General features: G+C 56.2%; 1 protein-coding gene across 2 annotated transcripts; it reads right to left on the bottom strand.

Annotated features, from left to right (window-relative positions):
- Nucleotides 1-864: 864 nt before the first annotated feature.
- On the bottom strand, nucleotides 865-6,146 carry E2F1 (E2F transcription factor 1). Of its 2 annotated transcripts, none has more exons than XM_074553908.1 (7): nucleotides 5,721-6,146; nucleotides 4,955-5,045; nucleotides 4,190-4,409; nucleotides 3,734-3,886; nucleotides 3,500-3,614; nucleotides 2,574-2,778; nucleotides 865-2,067 (listed from the first exon to the last, which is right to left on the bottom strand). In XM_074553908.1, the coding sequence occupies exons 1-7, from the start codon at nucleotides 5,913-5,915 to the stop codon at nucleotides 1,802-1,804; spliced, it is 1,245 nt and encodes a 414-aa protein (XP_074410009.1). In that variant the 5' UTR covers nucleotides 5,916-6,146; the 3' UTR covers nucleotides 865-1,801. The 2 variants fall into 2 exon arrangements, with proteins under 2 accessions (XP_074410009.1, XP_074410010.1); XM_074553909.1 differs by having other exon boundaries at nucleotides 865-2,064.
- Nucleotides 6,147-15,570: the final 9,424 nt, after the last annotated feature.

Raw genomic sequence — 15,570 nt, 5'->3', positions numbered from 1 at the left:
CCAGAGCACCTGAGGATTTGATTGTGACCCTTGGAGCAAGTTACCAGCTTAGTATGAGGACCTGAAAGTCACACAGGTTTGAATGGTGTAATAACAAAATGATCACAGGGTGAAAATGTAGATTTTAGGATTTTTGGTATGGGGGTTATGGGGACAAGATGGAGGAACTTGGGCATGTCCAGCCTTCCTTCTTCTTCTTGTTCTCCATTTTCTGCAGTGATGTTGGCACTTTGGGATTGGTTTAGGGTAGAAGTGCACTGTCTAACATAGGTGATGGGTATTGGGAATTAAGTGTAAATATGTTATATGTAGTTTGTAGTATAAAAGGACAACACAGAGTGCCTGTGGCTGCCCTGCTGAGCAGATCTCTGCCGGGCAGAGAGAAAATTTTATAGATCAGAATTAATAAACAGCCTCAAGATCGAAAAGTGAAGAGTCCAGACTCGTTCTTCAGTTGCACGGGCCGAAGCAGAGACACCCTGCACATCTCGGGGCAGCAATTATCAACAGCAACCTGAGACAGCCCCAGCCAGGAAAATGCTGCCCCAAAACCAGGGGGAAGGCAGGGAGGGAACCAGGCACGAGAGGAGCCAAGTGGGGACAGGGGCTGCTGGAACGAAAGCAAACCCCCTCCAGCCCCATCACCCCATCCTCCTGCAGCTCAGCCTCTTTGGGGGAGCAGGGAGGGCAGGGTCAGGCCCGGATCCCACCCTGGGGGGGACCAAGCACCAAAGCACCTCTGGCAGCCCCAGGTAAGGACATACCTGGGCATGGATTTCAAGTCCAAAATAACCCCAAACCTCTCAATTTCTCCCACCTCCCACCACCCCTCACAGCCCCAGGCACCTGAGCACAGGCAGAGGGCAGAGTCAGTAGAAACCTTTATTAAACACAAAGCTCCGAGGAACACAAGCTCGTTAAATGGCAGTAAAAGTGAAAGTGCGTCTCCAGCTCGGTCCAGGGGCACCCCAGGACCCCCCTCCCCTCCTCTCCCAGCCCCAGTGGCCTGGGCATGGGCAGCCAGGGCCAAAGGGCTGCACAGGGAGGGGAACGAAAGCCTGGAGACAGCACAGTTGGGTGCTCACCTGCAGAAATGCTCCCCCTGGCCACCTCTGTGTCCCCTGAGGGGACAAGCACACGGTGCCATGGCCACCAGCCCCGTCCCCACTGCCACCTGCCACAGCCATGGCCTTGCCAGCCCCGTTCTGGACCCAAGCAAAGCCCGGATGTGCTGGTGGGACCCTGGTGACACCCTCCATGTCCCACCAGCACCATCCTCCTGCTCCCTCCATGTCCTGGGAGAGCTCCACACGCCATAAATAATAAATAAATACCCCACGCTCAGCCAGGCCGTGGGCAGCCCCCAGGCAGGGGGACAGCCTTGAGCCAGCACCCCCCACACCTCCACCACCCCCTCCCAGCACAACAAAAACTCTCAGCACCCCCACTCTGCTGTACAGCCCCCCCAAACCCCCGTGGAAATGAAACGCTGTCCCCAGGGGACAATAATAAATTAATCAAATCATTAATCTATACACAGGACTGCTTAAAGCTCTGCAACGGGCTCCTGGGGGGCAGTGGCTCTGCCCTGGGCAGTGCCCCTGATCAGGGCCCTATGGGGGGGCTCCCCAAGATGGGAACCCCACCCTGGCATCCTCCCCGTGGGGCTGGAGCTGGGGATGCCACCGGGCTGGAGGGATAACAAGAAAATATTGCAAAAATGGGTGGGGAACAGGGGGCACGGGAGCCAGAGGGGCTGCCCTGCCCTGGCACTGCCCCAGGCACCCAGGAGGGCTCAGCCTCAGAAGTCCAAGGGGGTGAAGTCCCCAAAGTTGCAGTCGAAGAGCTCGCTGATGCCCTCGCCCTCCTCCAGCCCGAAGTGATAGTCCTGTGCCTGCGGCGGCGACAGGTTGATGAACTCATCGGGCAGGAAAGCCGCCAGCTCCTCCCTGCTCTGCTCCAGCAGCATGTCCATGGAGGCCAGGGGGGACAGGCTCACCTCCTCCTCCTCCTCCTCCTCCTTGGGGCCCTTGCTGGGCAGCGTGCTCGGCCCTGGCAGCAGCGCTTCTGTGGGCATGGCAACAGCTGTAAATCCCATAATACTCCCCCGAAGAAACCCCAAAAAAGGCTTTTGTGCCTGGGAGGATCCTGCCTTCCCACCTCCCTGCCTTGCTGGGGTGCCTGAGCAGCGTGCCAGCTCCTTGCTTGTGTCACTACAGAGAGGCTGAGAGCCACCATGACATCCCACCAGCTCCCTGATGTCCCCAGCCCCCTTGTGTCCCCAGCTCCATTGTGACCCCAGCTCCATTGTGTCCCCAGACCCCTCATGTCTCCAGCTCCCTTATGTCCCCAGGCTCCTTGTGTCTCCAGGTCCCTCATGTCCCCAGCTCTGTGTCCCCAGCCCATCCCTTGTGTCCCCAGGCCCTTCATGTCCCCAGGCCCTCCCTTGTGTTCCCAGCCGTCTCATGTCCCTGGGCCCCTTGTGTCCCCATCTCCCTCATGTCCCCAGCTCATTTCCCCAGCTCTCTCATGTCACCAGCCCCCTCATGTCCCCAGGCTGTCCCCAGCCCCACCTTGCTCTCCAGGCAGCAGAGGCATGTTCACATCCTGGGCAGGATGCAGGAGCAGGGGGCCTCTGGGCTGTGAGTGGCTGGGAGGAGAGTCCTCAGGAGGGGCTTTGAAGGGGCTCTTGACAGGGCTGCAGACCCCCGAGCTGTCCTCGGGGCACAGGAACACATCAATGGGGCCCTGAGTGCTTCTCAACGAGACCTGGAACGCCTGGGGAGGGGACAGGAGTGACACAGGGTGGCACAAGGACAGACAGAGTGTTGGGGAAGATGAAACAGGAAAGCCTTATCAATATGATTGCCTGGCAAAAGATTTTGAGAATATGGAAACTATAAGTGAGACTGAAATGAAAGCAAGCTTTGAGATCCCTCAGTTACTGAACAACTGGGAAACAATGGCATGGCCAGCTGAAGGTGATCCCCTTTTGATGGAGCAACACCCTCTGCTTGCAGGCAGGCCCAAGGGTCAGAGCAGACCCCACTGGCTTGGCAGAAGGGGCCCAAAGAGGAGTTTTTAGGGTTTAAAAAGTAACACAGTATGGTAATGTAATGATTCTTATAGGCTGTATGGAAATGCTGTAGGATTTGTATATTTTACTAGATTGGTTAGTGAGAATGAGAATATTCAACACAGAGGGTGATTTATTGTATTGGAACAGGAACCTCGCTCAGTTATGCTTTTACTCTTTATCCTTTTGCTCTCTCCTCCTCTCATCCTCTCCTCTCTGGGGCCTGCTCTGGGCTGTGTTTGGCAGCTCCCAGCAGGGCCCTGCCCCCAGGCCCTTTGCAATGAACCCCAAGTTCCAGCCCTGGCTGCAGAGATCTCTCGTGTCCGTCTGTCCTGACCATCCTGCCTCACAATGCTCCTACAGCAGAGAACCCTGGGCTGCTCAGGGAGGGCACAGGAGGAGCAGAGCGTGACCCCAACTCACCTCTGCAGGGTCTGACACCTGCAGCTGGGTCTCTGGGGGGGCTTTGATCACCATCACCATTTGCTCCGCGGGGTCCACGATGCTGCGGAGGTCCTGGCAGGTCACATAGGCTGCGGTGGGGCGGGTCAAGGAAGGGACACACAAGGGGATGTGGGCTGAGCACCGCCCTGCCTGCGCCTCCGGGGCTCAACCACAGCCCCACCCAGCCAGCCCCGCCCCACAAGCAAAGGATATTGCTGGTTGGCGGGGTCCTCGGTGAGCAGGCGCAGCTGCACCGTGCACATCTGGATGAGGTCATCCAGCTGCCGCTCGGCCGCCTGCAGCTCCCGCAGCTCCTTCTCCAGCAGCCGGTGCCGGCCTGGCGCTCCCACGGTGGCCTGGCTGCCCCTGGGGAGCACCGTGCCCATCAGCAGCCAGCCCCCACAGCTTGCTGTGCCCCCAAGGAGAACCAGCCCTGCAGGGGTTTTTTAGCAGCAGAGCATTCCCCAAGGCTGGGTGCAGCCCCACCACTCCCCTGGATGACTTGGGGGGCCCCAGGGGACACACAGGAGTTTCCTGCCACTGAGCACAGCCCTCCCTGCAGCAGAAGCTCTGGTGACCCCACCCTGAAACTCCCCACCCAAGTAAGACCATCCTCCACCCAGACAGCTCCCCCACCCCAGGCACAGCCCCATGAGGCCAGGGACGTACAGCCACTGGATGTGGTTCTTGGATTTCTTGGTGATGAGCTGTATGCCCTCCAGGACGTTGGTGATGTCGTAGATGCGCCTCTTCTGCACCTTCAGCACCTCGGCTGCCCAGTTGAGGTCCACCACACCATCTGGGGACTGGCTCAGCAGCTCCAGGAAGCGCTTGGTGGTGAGGTTCAGGGAGGTTTCATACCGGGACTTCTCTCCAGGAGACTTTGCCCCTGCCAGACGTGGAGGACAAGTGTCATTCAGCCACAAGGGAAAGCCAGAGCTGAAAGGTCACAAAACTCCTGCTACCTGCTTGCAGATGGCTTGTGGACCAGTGACCAGGTCTGGCACCCCAAACCCGATCTGTTTTGTCAGGGCAATGGGGTGAGGTGCCCAAATCCCCTGCAGGAAGGAGGTTGCAGCACCTGGCACAGGCTGTGACACCTGTGCTCCGGGTGTGACTGAGACAGAGAGTGGCAGGCAGGGCTCAGGGGGGAGAGCAGCAGGTCCTCCTGGGACACTGCACTGACACCACGCTGACACCTACAGCTGCATCCCACAGGGAGGGCCAGAGCCAGCGCGACACCCAGCAGAAGGGCAGGACAACTGTGCCACCAGCACAGGGCACAGCAGTGAGTGTGGAGAGTGGACAGCCCCAGGGACAGCCCATTCCAAAGGGAGAACCTGCCAGGGATGAGCCTGGGGGAGCAGAGTGGGGCTGCTGGAGCTCTGCTCTGAGCTGGGCTGGCAGGGGGGGCAGCGGGAGTGGAGCTGATACCTTTAGCAGGGTTCCTGGCCTTGCCCCGGCTCACTGGTAAACTCTCCGCTATGTACTGGTGATCCGTCTCCAAGTTCAGCTTCCTCTTCACCTGCAAGGGACGGGGTCAGGCTCCAGTGCTATTGAAGGGTGTCTGCGAGGAACCCCCCAGCACCGTGGGCTACAGACACCCCAGATCCGGGCACAGGGGGTGGCAGGAGCTGTCACACACCCGGCGGGGGTGGGGGGCTGTCCCCACCGCGGGGGCCCTGCCACGCTGCGGGGAGCGCCCCAAAACCGGCAGGGCGGTGGGTGGGGAGGCAAAGCACGGCCCGGCGCCCGGGCCTGCGGCTTCCGGAGCGGCGGCGGGGCAGGGCCGGCCCGGCAGGTGCTGCGTGGCACGGCCCGGCCGTACAGCCTGGCTCAGCCGGGGGCACCGGGCACGGGCTGACACCGAGCGGGGCACGGCATATGGCACGGGGCACAGCACGGAGCGGTACGGCCCGGCTCGGTATGGAGCCCGGTCCATATATAGCACGGCTCGCTGTACAGCCCGGCTCGGTATGGCACAAAGCAGGTCCCGGTATCCAGCCGGGCCCATTGTATAGCCCGGCTCCGTGTACTCCGGTGGGGAATGCGGCCCGGTAGGGTATACGGCCCGGTCGGTACACGGCCGGTTCGAGGCTCAACACTGCACAGCCCGGAGCACAGCCCGAGCCCGCCGCTCCCCGGAGCCCCCGCCCGGCCCCGTCCCCCGCCCCCTCCCCATCCCACTCGCGGGGGTTACCGGCGGGCGGCCCAGCGCGGGCCGTCTGGGCGCGGCGCCGGGGCGGGCGGGCTGCGGCGTAGCGAAGAGCAGGAGGTCGGTATCGGGGTGGCCGCCGCCCGCGGGCTCCTCGGCGGCGGCGGAGACGATCAAGAGGTGCGGGGAGGCGCTGCCCAGCAGCGCTGCCAGCCCCGCCGCGCCGCCCGCCGCCGCCATGGCTCACATGGCAGCCGGTGCCGCCGGTGCGGCGGGCGGCGCGGCAGGCAGGGCGCGGACAGGGGCGCGGCCCATGGCGGGCGCGGGGCCGCTGCGCTCCAGCTCCGGCTCCGGCTCCGCTGCGCCCGCCGCCGGATTGTTCGGCGCGCCGGCCCCGCGCGCCTTTGCGCGCCAAATCCTTTTTGCCGCGAAAAGCGGCGCGAGCCGCCCCGCCGCCCGCCCATTGGCTGCGCCCGCCGCGGCGGGGAGGTAAAGGCGCGCTGCCATTGGCTGGAGCGAGCGGGGAGGCGGGCGGTGCCGCGTGGCCATTGGCGAGCGGGGGCCGCGCTGACAGGCGGCCAATCAGCGGCGTCGCGCTGGGGCGGCGGCCAATGGGAGCGCGGCTCGGGGACGCGGCGGGGGCGGCGCGTGGGTGCGGCGCGCGCTGTGTGTGTCCCCCCCCGGGAGTGTCCCCTCCCGTGTCCCTGTTTGTGTCCCCCATAGGAGTGTCCCTCTTTGTGTCCCCCACGGGGTGTTCCCCCCTGTCCCTGTTTGTGTACCCTGGGTCTCCCCTTAGGGGTGTCTCCTCCCGTGTCCCTCTTTGTGTCCCCCTCGGGGGTGTCTCCTCCCATGTCCCTCTTTGTGTCCCCCTCGGGGGTGTCCCCTCCCCTGTCCCTGTTTGTGTCCCCCTCTGAGGTGTCCCCTCCTTGTGTTCCGCCGCAGGTTCCTCGCTCCGACCCGGCCCCAGCTCCCGGTTTTCCCCCGTGGGGAGTTCCAGGCTCGGTCCCGGCCCGGGCTCAGCCCCGCCGGGCTGACGGGCTCCGGTGTGGCCGCTCCCCGCCCCGGTGCCCGGCAGGACGGGCCACGCACTCACGAGCAAAGTTCAGCTCGCTCCGTGCGCTGCGGGCTCCACCCCGCCTCGGGTGTCACTGCTGGGGAAGGGGGTGGCTTTGGGCTCTGCAGGGTGTCCCAGGCTGTCCCTGTGTGTTCCCCCTGCCCTGGGGTGACAGCCAGCCCAGCCCAGCCTTGCTTTGGGGACATCACTGCTGCTCAGCCGTGCTGGGGCAGGGGCTCTCCTGTCCTGCGGGGCCAGGCGCCTGCAGGGCAGGATTTTAGTCCAAAAGTGCTGGAGCGATGCAGGGCTCAGCTCAGGGTTGCCCTTGCTCAAAGCAGCCCCGAGATCACGGGTGAGGCTGTGGAGCAAATCTGGAGATTTCAGGCTCACGCTGCTTTAGGGATCCAGCAGGCACAGAAACCCCGGGATGCTGCAATCTGCTCCATCCGCTCGGCGTTGTGTTTCCGAACACCGAACAGCTCCTTCAGGACTGCCTGATAACCCCGCAGAGGGCAGAGGAAAAGCTCTGCCGGCAGCACAACCTGCACTTGACCGTGCCAGGCGCTCTCTGCGGCCGTGGCACCGTGTGGCAGGGGACAGGCAGGGACACAGGGCCAGCACACGGAGCCGGGAGTGGCCCCATGTGCTGAGAGAGATGAGAGTCCACCCACAGACACGGGACAGGCGGCTCCCAGCGCCACGATCTGCTGCCTGCAGGACACTGATAGCCTCTGCTGCATGAGGAAGCAAAATGAAAAAGGAAAAAAGTACATCCTGCTAATAATAATTAAAAACAAAAAAAAAAAAAAAAAAAAAAAAAAAAATTTCAAGATTAGGCCTTTTGCAGAGCCCAGATGTGGGGAAGCTCTTGAGGAAAGTGTGGAACAGGGTCTAATTCAATCACTCAAACCCCCACTGAGCCAAGCCCAGGGTTTCACCCCTCTGTGCCCCCCAGGAACTGCTCCACGTGTCCCTGGGGGTTTTTGGTGGAGCACAGTGGCCCCCAGCCTGCTGCTGGTTGCTGGTGCCAGGCAGGACTGGGAGCCAGCGCTGGCTCCTGCCCCAGCCCGGCTGCCAAGCCTGACCTGCCTGGGATGCAGGAGAAGGAAGGGCTGTGCAGGAGAAGAGCAGCAGTGCCAAGCCTGACCTGCCCAGGGTGCAGGAGAAGGAAGGGCTGTTGGTACCAGCAGTGCCAAACTTGACCTGCCTGGGATGCAGGAGAAGGCAGGGCTGTGCAGGAGAAAGAAGGGCTGTGCAGGAGAAAGAAGAAGGGCTGTTTTTCCCAGCAGTGCGTGGGATGCAGGAGGCATTTGCAGGGATGAGTTAACTCCTCTGCTGCAGAGCAGATCCTGACATGCAGTGCCCCTGTGCTGGCCTAACAGGTTTCTGGCTTTAAAGGATTTTATGCTGGATATTTTGGCAGTGGTTGCAATTCCCATGGGGATGGCCAGCACTGAGCAGGGCTGTGATTTCCCTGGATCCCTCCATCCTTAAATACAGCAGGACCATGGTGCATGTCCGTGACCAATGAAATCAACTCGCTGTGCCTCATTTCTTCACCAGCACAGAGCAAATAGAAACGCTGCCTCGCTTAAAGGAAATTAATACACTTAATTAACACTTGGCCCTTCTAATATTCCAGGCCCCACTCTCCAGAGCCTTTCCAGTGCAATATCATCATTACTAGGAAGCATGAGCAACAGTTAGACCAGATGTTTGCACACAGTTAATGCTTCTTCCATCTGGGCAAGGGGGAAGAGGCATCCCCAGCAGGCGGGCGGGAGCGCAGGGCTGGCGGTGCTCTCCCCGCGCATCCCTGGGGAGCCCCAGGCCGGCGTTTCCTGGGATGAGGCAGGGTTTGGGACACAGCTGCCGCACCAGCTGCTCCCGCCCGCCTCACAAAGGCTGCCTTCACCCCCCCTAATTCATGCGGGAGCTGCTCGGGGGGAGCCGGCTCTGCCCCCTCTGCGGAGCGCGAACAGAGCCGGCTGTGGAGACAAATGAAAGGCAAACGCTGCTGGGAGACGGGCGGGCAGGGCCTTTCCTTGCATGTGGATGAGGGGAAGCAGATGAATTGTGTCTCAGCACAACTGCAGCCCCGCTAAGGAGTGCAGACGTGCTCCCAAGATTAGCTGTGCGGCAGGTGCTGCTCCCAGATAAAGCCCTGTCTGCACAGCCCTGCTGGGCTGGAGAGCATCGGGAGCCTGCTCAGACACTCTGTGCCCCAGCAGGATTCAGCCCGCAGGAGTTTTGGGTGGGTTTGGCACTGTGGGATGGGCTCAGAGCAAGGGGTGTGTGCTGGGAAAGGCTGCAGCTGGAGCACAGCTGGTACCTGCGCTGGAAAATCACCTGGAGCGGGAGCAGGGGGAGGAGAGCTGGCAGGATGGAAACAGCCCTGGGCTCAGTTACTGTCCCTGCCATGGCAGTCTGTCCTGCCCCCAGCACCTCCCACACGGAGTGTTCTTGTTTCTGTGGTTAAGATGACCCCAAGGTGTCAGAAAGTCTCTTTTTTTCCCAGCCCCGCGACTGAAGAAGAAGTTGAGATTCGTTGGCTCTGCTTTTCAAGGTTGTTTATCTTTTCTTATCTATTCCATTCTTTCTCTGACCTGCTGAGATCTGTCCAGCAGGTCGGGTTGTGACACAGTCCCTGCCCTTGGGGTGGTGTTGGCTTTTTATACTAAAAACTGGGTGTACTTTATTTACAATAATTTTCCAATATCTATCACCTATGTTAGACAGTTTGTCTCTAAACCAATCCAAAAGTGTCACCATCACAGCACAGGATGGAGGACAAGAAGAAGGACAGGACATGGCCAGATTCCTCCATCTTGCCTCTTGAACACCCATTCTAAATCCCCAAAATTCTACTTTTCCACCCTGTGACAAATTCACTATCATTCTACTCCAACTCTTGTGGCTTGTACATCCTCACACAAAGTTGGTAATTGTTTCCATGGGTAATAATCAAAGGCACAGGTGTTTTTAACTCCATGCCAAGGTCTCTGAGCCCCCTGCCAGGATCTTGAGTCCTCCAGGGCAGTCAGAGGAATGTCCCGGGTCCCAACAGAGTGTGCTGAGCTGGCTCATGGAAGGACAGCAGGACTTCCCTGGGGTCTCCTGCCAATGCCCCTGTCCCCAGGTTTGTTCACAGGATGGTGAGCTGGCAGTGTGGCACAATCTGCAGCTGGGGAAAGCCCAGAGCCCCCCAGTTGTGCTGCCCCGACACTGCAGTCCCTCAGCTCTGCCACTTGAGCCATCACTGTTCTGTGCAAACCAAAGCAATTTTCTGGAAGCACTGAGTGTCTAAAGCTGCCTTGTGGCAGAAGGGAGCAGCCCTGGTTTAGGTGTCTCCTCTCAGCCCCAGTCCCCAAAGGCAGGCAGTGCCTGTTCCCTTGCATCTTTACAGAAGATGACACAGTTCTTCCCACAGGACACAGGTGTGGGGGCCTGAATATATGTTGTATTGTAAGACCTGTGTGTGTCAATGTGGGGGTCTGAATATATGTTGTATTGTGGGATCTGTGTGGGTCCGAGTTGCTCCAAACGAGCTGCAGCTGCAGGGTCCTTAGCTGGGCAGCAGCTGTAGCTCGTGAAGGTAACTGAGATAAATAGGGGTGGGTCGAGAGCCCAGGAGGAGCCCCTGAGAAGACAGGAAGGACTGTGCTGCAGAGAATGGAGAAGAGCCCCAGCAGAGAGGCAAGAACAACACTGCAGCAAAGATTACAACACACAGGCCAGCTCCTCTTTGGATGCTGGGCACACCAGACTCAGCAGCGCCATCTCCTCCTCTCCTGTGGTGGCACCTGCTTTTAAAGCTCACATCATGCAGTGTCTCAGGGCAGCCATGGGCACTGTTCCCCTCCTGCTCTGCTCCACACCCAGCCAGGGCAGCCTGGTCTCATCCTCTGAGCCAGAACACCTCAAACCCTCAGAGCCACTCCATTCCACAGGGCTCTTCCATTTCCTTCACTCAAAGGAAGTGTTCTTCACCCATGAAGAACAGAGAGGCTGAAGTGCTTCTGGGAGCCTGGGGCTTTTATTCAGGAGTGATTTGGGAACATGCCAGGCTCTGCCTTCTACCTCTCCTTAGTGTCTGCAGCCAGTGCAGGTTCACTTCCCACCACATGGGAACCCAATCATCTCACTGAGAACCCAAAAGTGTTGGAACATTTCTGCTTTTGTCAGAACAAAACCTGCAGGTCACCCAGAGCTCCACCTGGGCTCAGACAGAGTGTGACACTCTGTGAGGAGGAAAAAACCACTTGAAGGTAGCACTGGCATCAATTTAGGGGTGTTAATTTGGCTTCTCATGGCCCAGGCTGGACACTCCAGCATTCCAGCTACAAAGCTGAAGGTTTGATCTTACACTCAGCAACTGCTTCATCCCACCACCACAGCACTCACCTCCACAGCACATTCCCTCTGAATTTATAGCTTGGAAGAAGCAGCAAAACAATCCACAGACATCCTTATTTTCTTTATTTGTCACATTTTAAAAACCAAAAAGGGGTGTCAGCCATCCCAGTTTGTTTCTGCAGCTGGCATCCTTACCCATGCAGGATTTAAATCTGATGCTGGGGTCAAAGCAGTTCCAGCTGTTGTTTCCAAGCTGGTAACACCAGAGCCCAAACCATGCCAAAACTGCACCTTGTGCATGGCTTTTCTACATCCAGGACTACAGACATGCAATAATCAAGCACTGCTTCATAGATTTGAGCTTAAAAATGATGACAGTAGAAAAAGACAAAAAATTAGGATTTTTATTTGTAGACAAAGCACAGTATTGTAATATTCAAAGAGTGATGATACAGAAATAACGGCCACAAGAAGGTGATTCATAGTGGACAGAGCCACATCAACAACCCCCTGCCCTCTCTTTTTATTGTTTTAAACCCAAAATCCAAGATATTTCTACAAGCATTCTGATCAGTGTCACATAAGTTACCTGAGTTTATGTTCTTTATTTTTTTTCTATGCTGTCAGAAAATCAAGGCCTGGATTACACAGTAATTATGAATACAAAATACATCTCAAAAGCAGAGGTAATAATACCTGTATTACAGAGCTTTTAGTTTGTTTTTCTCCCTCCTCACCAGCAGAGACATGAAAGTTCTTCTAAATAAAGAAAAAAGTTACCTCCTCCAGCAATCTGGTAGGAACACACAGGTTGAAAACTCAAGATTAACACCCCAAAAATATTAACAGTGGCAGACAGACATGATGCCTTATTTCCCCTCCTCCCTTATCTGTTGGGTTTCAAAAGCAGCATCAGAAAACACATTCAGCTCCAGGCTGCCATGGGCCAGGGAGACAAACACAGCCTGGCAAACAGGGAGCAGCTTGGGGTATTAACCAAAGGTCACCTTTGTGCTGATGCAGGGAAAATGAGCTGGAGCTCCCCAGCAGCTTCTCCTGGTGAGGGATCTGCACAGGCTTTGGTGGCTCCATGCAGGCAGCCATGGCAGCTCCCAGCAGCCTGCAGAGCTCACTCTGCACAGGGGGCTCTGGCAGCAGCCAGGGATCATCTCTGCCCTTCCACACACACCCAGATGGGTGTAAAGCAGAGTCTGACCTACTCCAGCAGGGCAGGAAAGTCTCACAGCACCAATATCAAAGGTGCTCTGCACCCTCCCCACCCTGGCACAGCTGGGGCTGCTCCATCCCTGGCAGTGCCCAAGGCCAGGCTGGACGGGGCTGGGAGCACCCTGGGATACAGGAAGGTGTCCCTGCCCATGGCAGGGGCTGGGATGGTTTTTAAGGTCCCATCCAACCTGCACCATCCCATAATTCCCTGATAAATGCCCTGAGCAGGGCAGCTCTCTGGTCATTGCACAGACACAGGGATGGTTCTGTCCCATCACAGACACAGGGTCACAGCCCAGCCTCCTCAAACCTCCTCTGCAGCACTGAATGGCCAAACTCGGGTTCAAACACCCTCTCCTTCACTGCCAGCATCAAACACAGCCCAGAAAAGCTTCCCTAACCCAAATGTCAGGCAGCTGTCTCATTTTCACCTTTGTTAAATAATGCAATTGTCCCGGAAAGGGTTCTGCAGCCCAGCACACAAGCTGTCCTCCAAAGGGAAGGGAAGCACAGTGGGTATGCCAGGGCAGCAGGCAGCAGCAGTAAATAACCCTGAGCCTGCTTTGTTCCTTCATAAAATAAATGATTAATAGCCCAGGATAGTCAGTCTGCTTGAAAAGCTCAGGATTGCTGAAAACTTTTGATCAGTTTGATTCATTAACCTTTAAAACTGCCTCTAAGAGAGGCTTAAAATCTGAGGGAGAAGCATCATTTTAAACACTTCAATTTTATCCAGAGTGACAAACTGAGCAAAGACAGAGACTCTGCTCCTCTTTAGAGACACTCAGCATCAGTCAGGTGTCAAGGAAAAAATAACAATGAGGAAAATAAAGTTCTTGTAGACAAACAACCCGGTGCTCATCTTAAAATTCAAAACTAGTCAGGGCTGAGGGGAGAAAATGACCCTTCTTTGTGATCCTTAAGCACTTGGCCATACTGCAGGTGGCTTCCCAACTGTCTCTTTATTTCTTTTGCTTTTAATGCTAATAAAAAAAGGAACCCAAACAGGGCACTCCAGTCCCCAAACAATGCCCTGGGGGAGGGCAGGGAGTGTCACTTACACATCCCAAAAGTCTGACTCAGACAAATTACTTCTAGTTCACTTCCCCACGACACTCCTGCATTGTTCCAACACCTTGGCAGCAGAAGGGGCTCATCCCCAGCTCTCTGCTCCCAGGACAGCCAGGGGGGCTGATGTCATTAAGGAGCTGTCCCAATTACTTCCCTGGGGAAAGCACTGACTTGCAGCTTAACGTCCTGGCCCAGCCCAGCAGGGAAAGCAACGGTCAGCAGAGCCCAGGGGTTTGGGATCAGGGAGGAGCTGGGATGCAGGGATGGCAGCTGCCCCCTGCAGCTCAGCCAGGGCTTCCTTACAGAGTGCCAGGAGAAAAAGGGAGTTTTGAAGCAAGCAGAAGTCATGGTCACTGCTGCCAGGCTGATTGCAGACACTGGGATTTATTTTCTGGAGAGGACAGAGAGCAGTGTGAAAAGGTCAGAGCTGGGATCCAGGGACAGCAGCTCCACTGCAGGCTCAGCCATGGAAAGGGAGAGATTCCCAAGAGAAAAAGGGAGTTTTGAACCAAGGAGAAGTCATGGCCACTGCTGATTGAGACATTGGTTTTTGGCTGGGATTTATTTTCTACAGAGGACAGAGAGCAGTGTGAAAAGGTCAGGAGCTGGCATTCAGGGATGGCAGCTCCACTGCAGGCTCAGGCATGGCTTTCTCAGAAAAGGAACAGATTCCCAAGGGAAAAAGGGCATTTTGAACCATGGTCATTGCTGCCAGGCTGACTGCAGACATTGGTTTATGGCTGGGATTTGTTTTCTGGAGAGGACACAGAGCAGTGTGAAAAGATTAGATCTGGCCTTCCAGAGAGGGCAGCTGCCCCCTGCAGCTCAGCCATGGCTTCCTTAGAGATTCCCAAGAGAAAAAGGGAGTTTTGAACCAAGCAGAAGTCATGGTCATTGCTGCCAGGCTGATTGCATACACTGGTTTTTAGCTGGGATTTATTTTCTAGAGGACAGAGAGCAGTGTGGAAAGCTCAGGAGTTGGGATGGCAGCTCCACTGCAGGCTCAGGCACAGCTTCCTTAGAGAGGGACAGATTCCCAAAAAAAAGAAAAATGGCCTTTTACTGCTGCCAGGCTGACTGCAGACATTGGTTTATGGCTGGGATTTGTTTTCTAGAGAGGACACAGAGCAGTGTGAAAAGGTCAGGAGTTGGGATGGCAGCTCCACTGCAGGCTCAGCCATGGCTTTCCTGGTGAGAGAGAGATTCCCAAGAGAAAAAGGGAGTTTTGAACCAAGGAGAAGTCATGGTCATTGCTGCCAGGCCGATTGAGACATTGGTTTTTGGTTAGGATTTGTTTTCTAGAGAGGACAGAGAGCAGTGTGAAAAGGTCAGAGCTGGGATCCAGGGATGGCAGCTGCCCCCTGCAGCTCCACTGCACATGGCTGCAGACTCAGCCATGGCTTTCTTAGAAAAAGAGAGATTCCCAAAAGGAAAAGGGAGTTTTGAACCAAGGAAAAGCCATGGTCACTGCTGCCAGGCTGATTGAGACATTGGTTTTGGCTGGGATTTATTTTCTAGAGAAAACACAGCAGTGCGAAAAGGTCAGGAAAGGCCCCTGGTCCTTCCACCAGCAGCCACAATGCCCAGCAAAGGAAGGTTATTCCACCTCTAAGGGAACCACCAGCTACAAATTTCACAGATCAAAACCTTCTCAGAGACACCCAGCCCACAGCTTCTTTTGCTGCAATAATTACACATGGCCAAGGATTTGTGAGTTTAATAGTTTTAGGGAGCAATTCCCAAGGCACAGCTGTCAGCTTTCTGAAATCCCATCAAAGCTTGCAGGAATTCAGCAATTTTAGCAGAATATCAATGCTCTTAGTTGGAACAATGCTGAGGCTTCTGACAGAAAAACTGAGATGTTTCAAACAGCCAACAGTGGTGGAAAGAAAGATTTTTATAAAGGAATCAAACCTCACCTGTAGCTTCAGGAGTTTTTCTGTATTGAACCTTTATGTTTCTCTATACAGAGAAAAATATTTAACCAAAAGAAACAAATCAAATTCCTAATTTTACAGCTTTCATGAGATCTGATGGATTTCAATCCAATTATTCAGTCCAGACTGTAACAGCAGTAAATTAGAAGTTAGCAATGAAATTAGAAGTTGAAGGGATCATTGTGACAAAGAAGTCTCTTGGTTTTTTGGCACCATGGACATCATGGGTTTGCATGGACAAAGAAAAGGG

Source organism: Zonotrichia albicollis, chromosome 17, assembly GCF_047830755.1.
Source record: "Zonotrichia albicollis isolate bZonAlb1 chromosome 17, bZonAlb1.hap1, whole genome shotgun sequence".
Taxonomy (NCBI): domain Eukaryota; kingdom Metazoa; phylum Chordata; class Aves; order Passeriformes; family Passerellidae; genus Zonotrichia; species Zonotrichia albicollis.
Note: the sequence above shows the minus strand (reverse complement) of the source record. Positions and strands in the feature narration are given on the sequence as shown.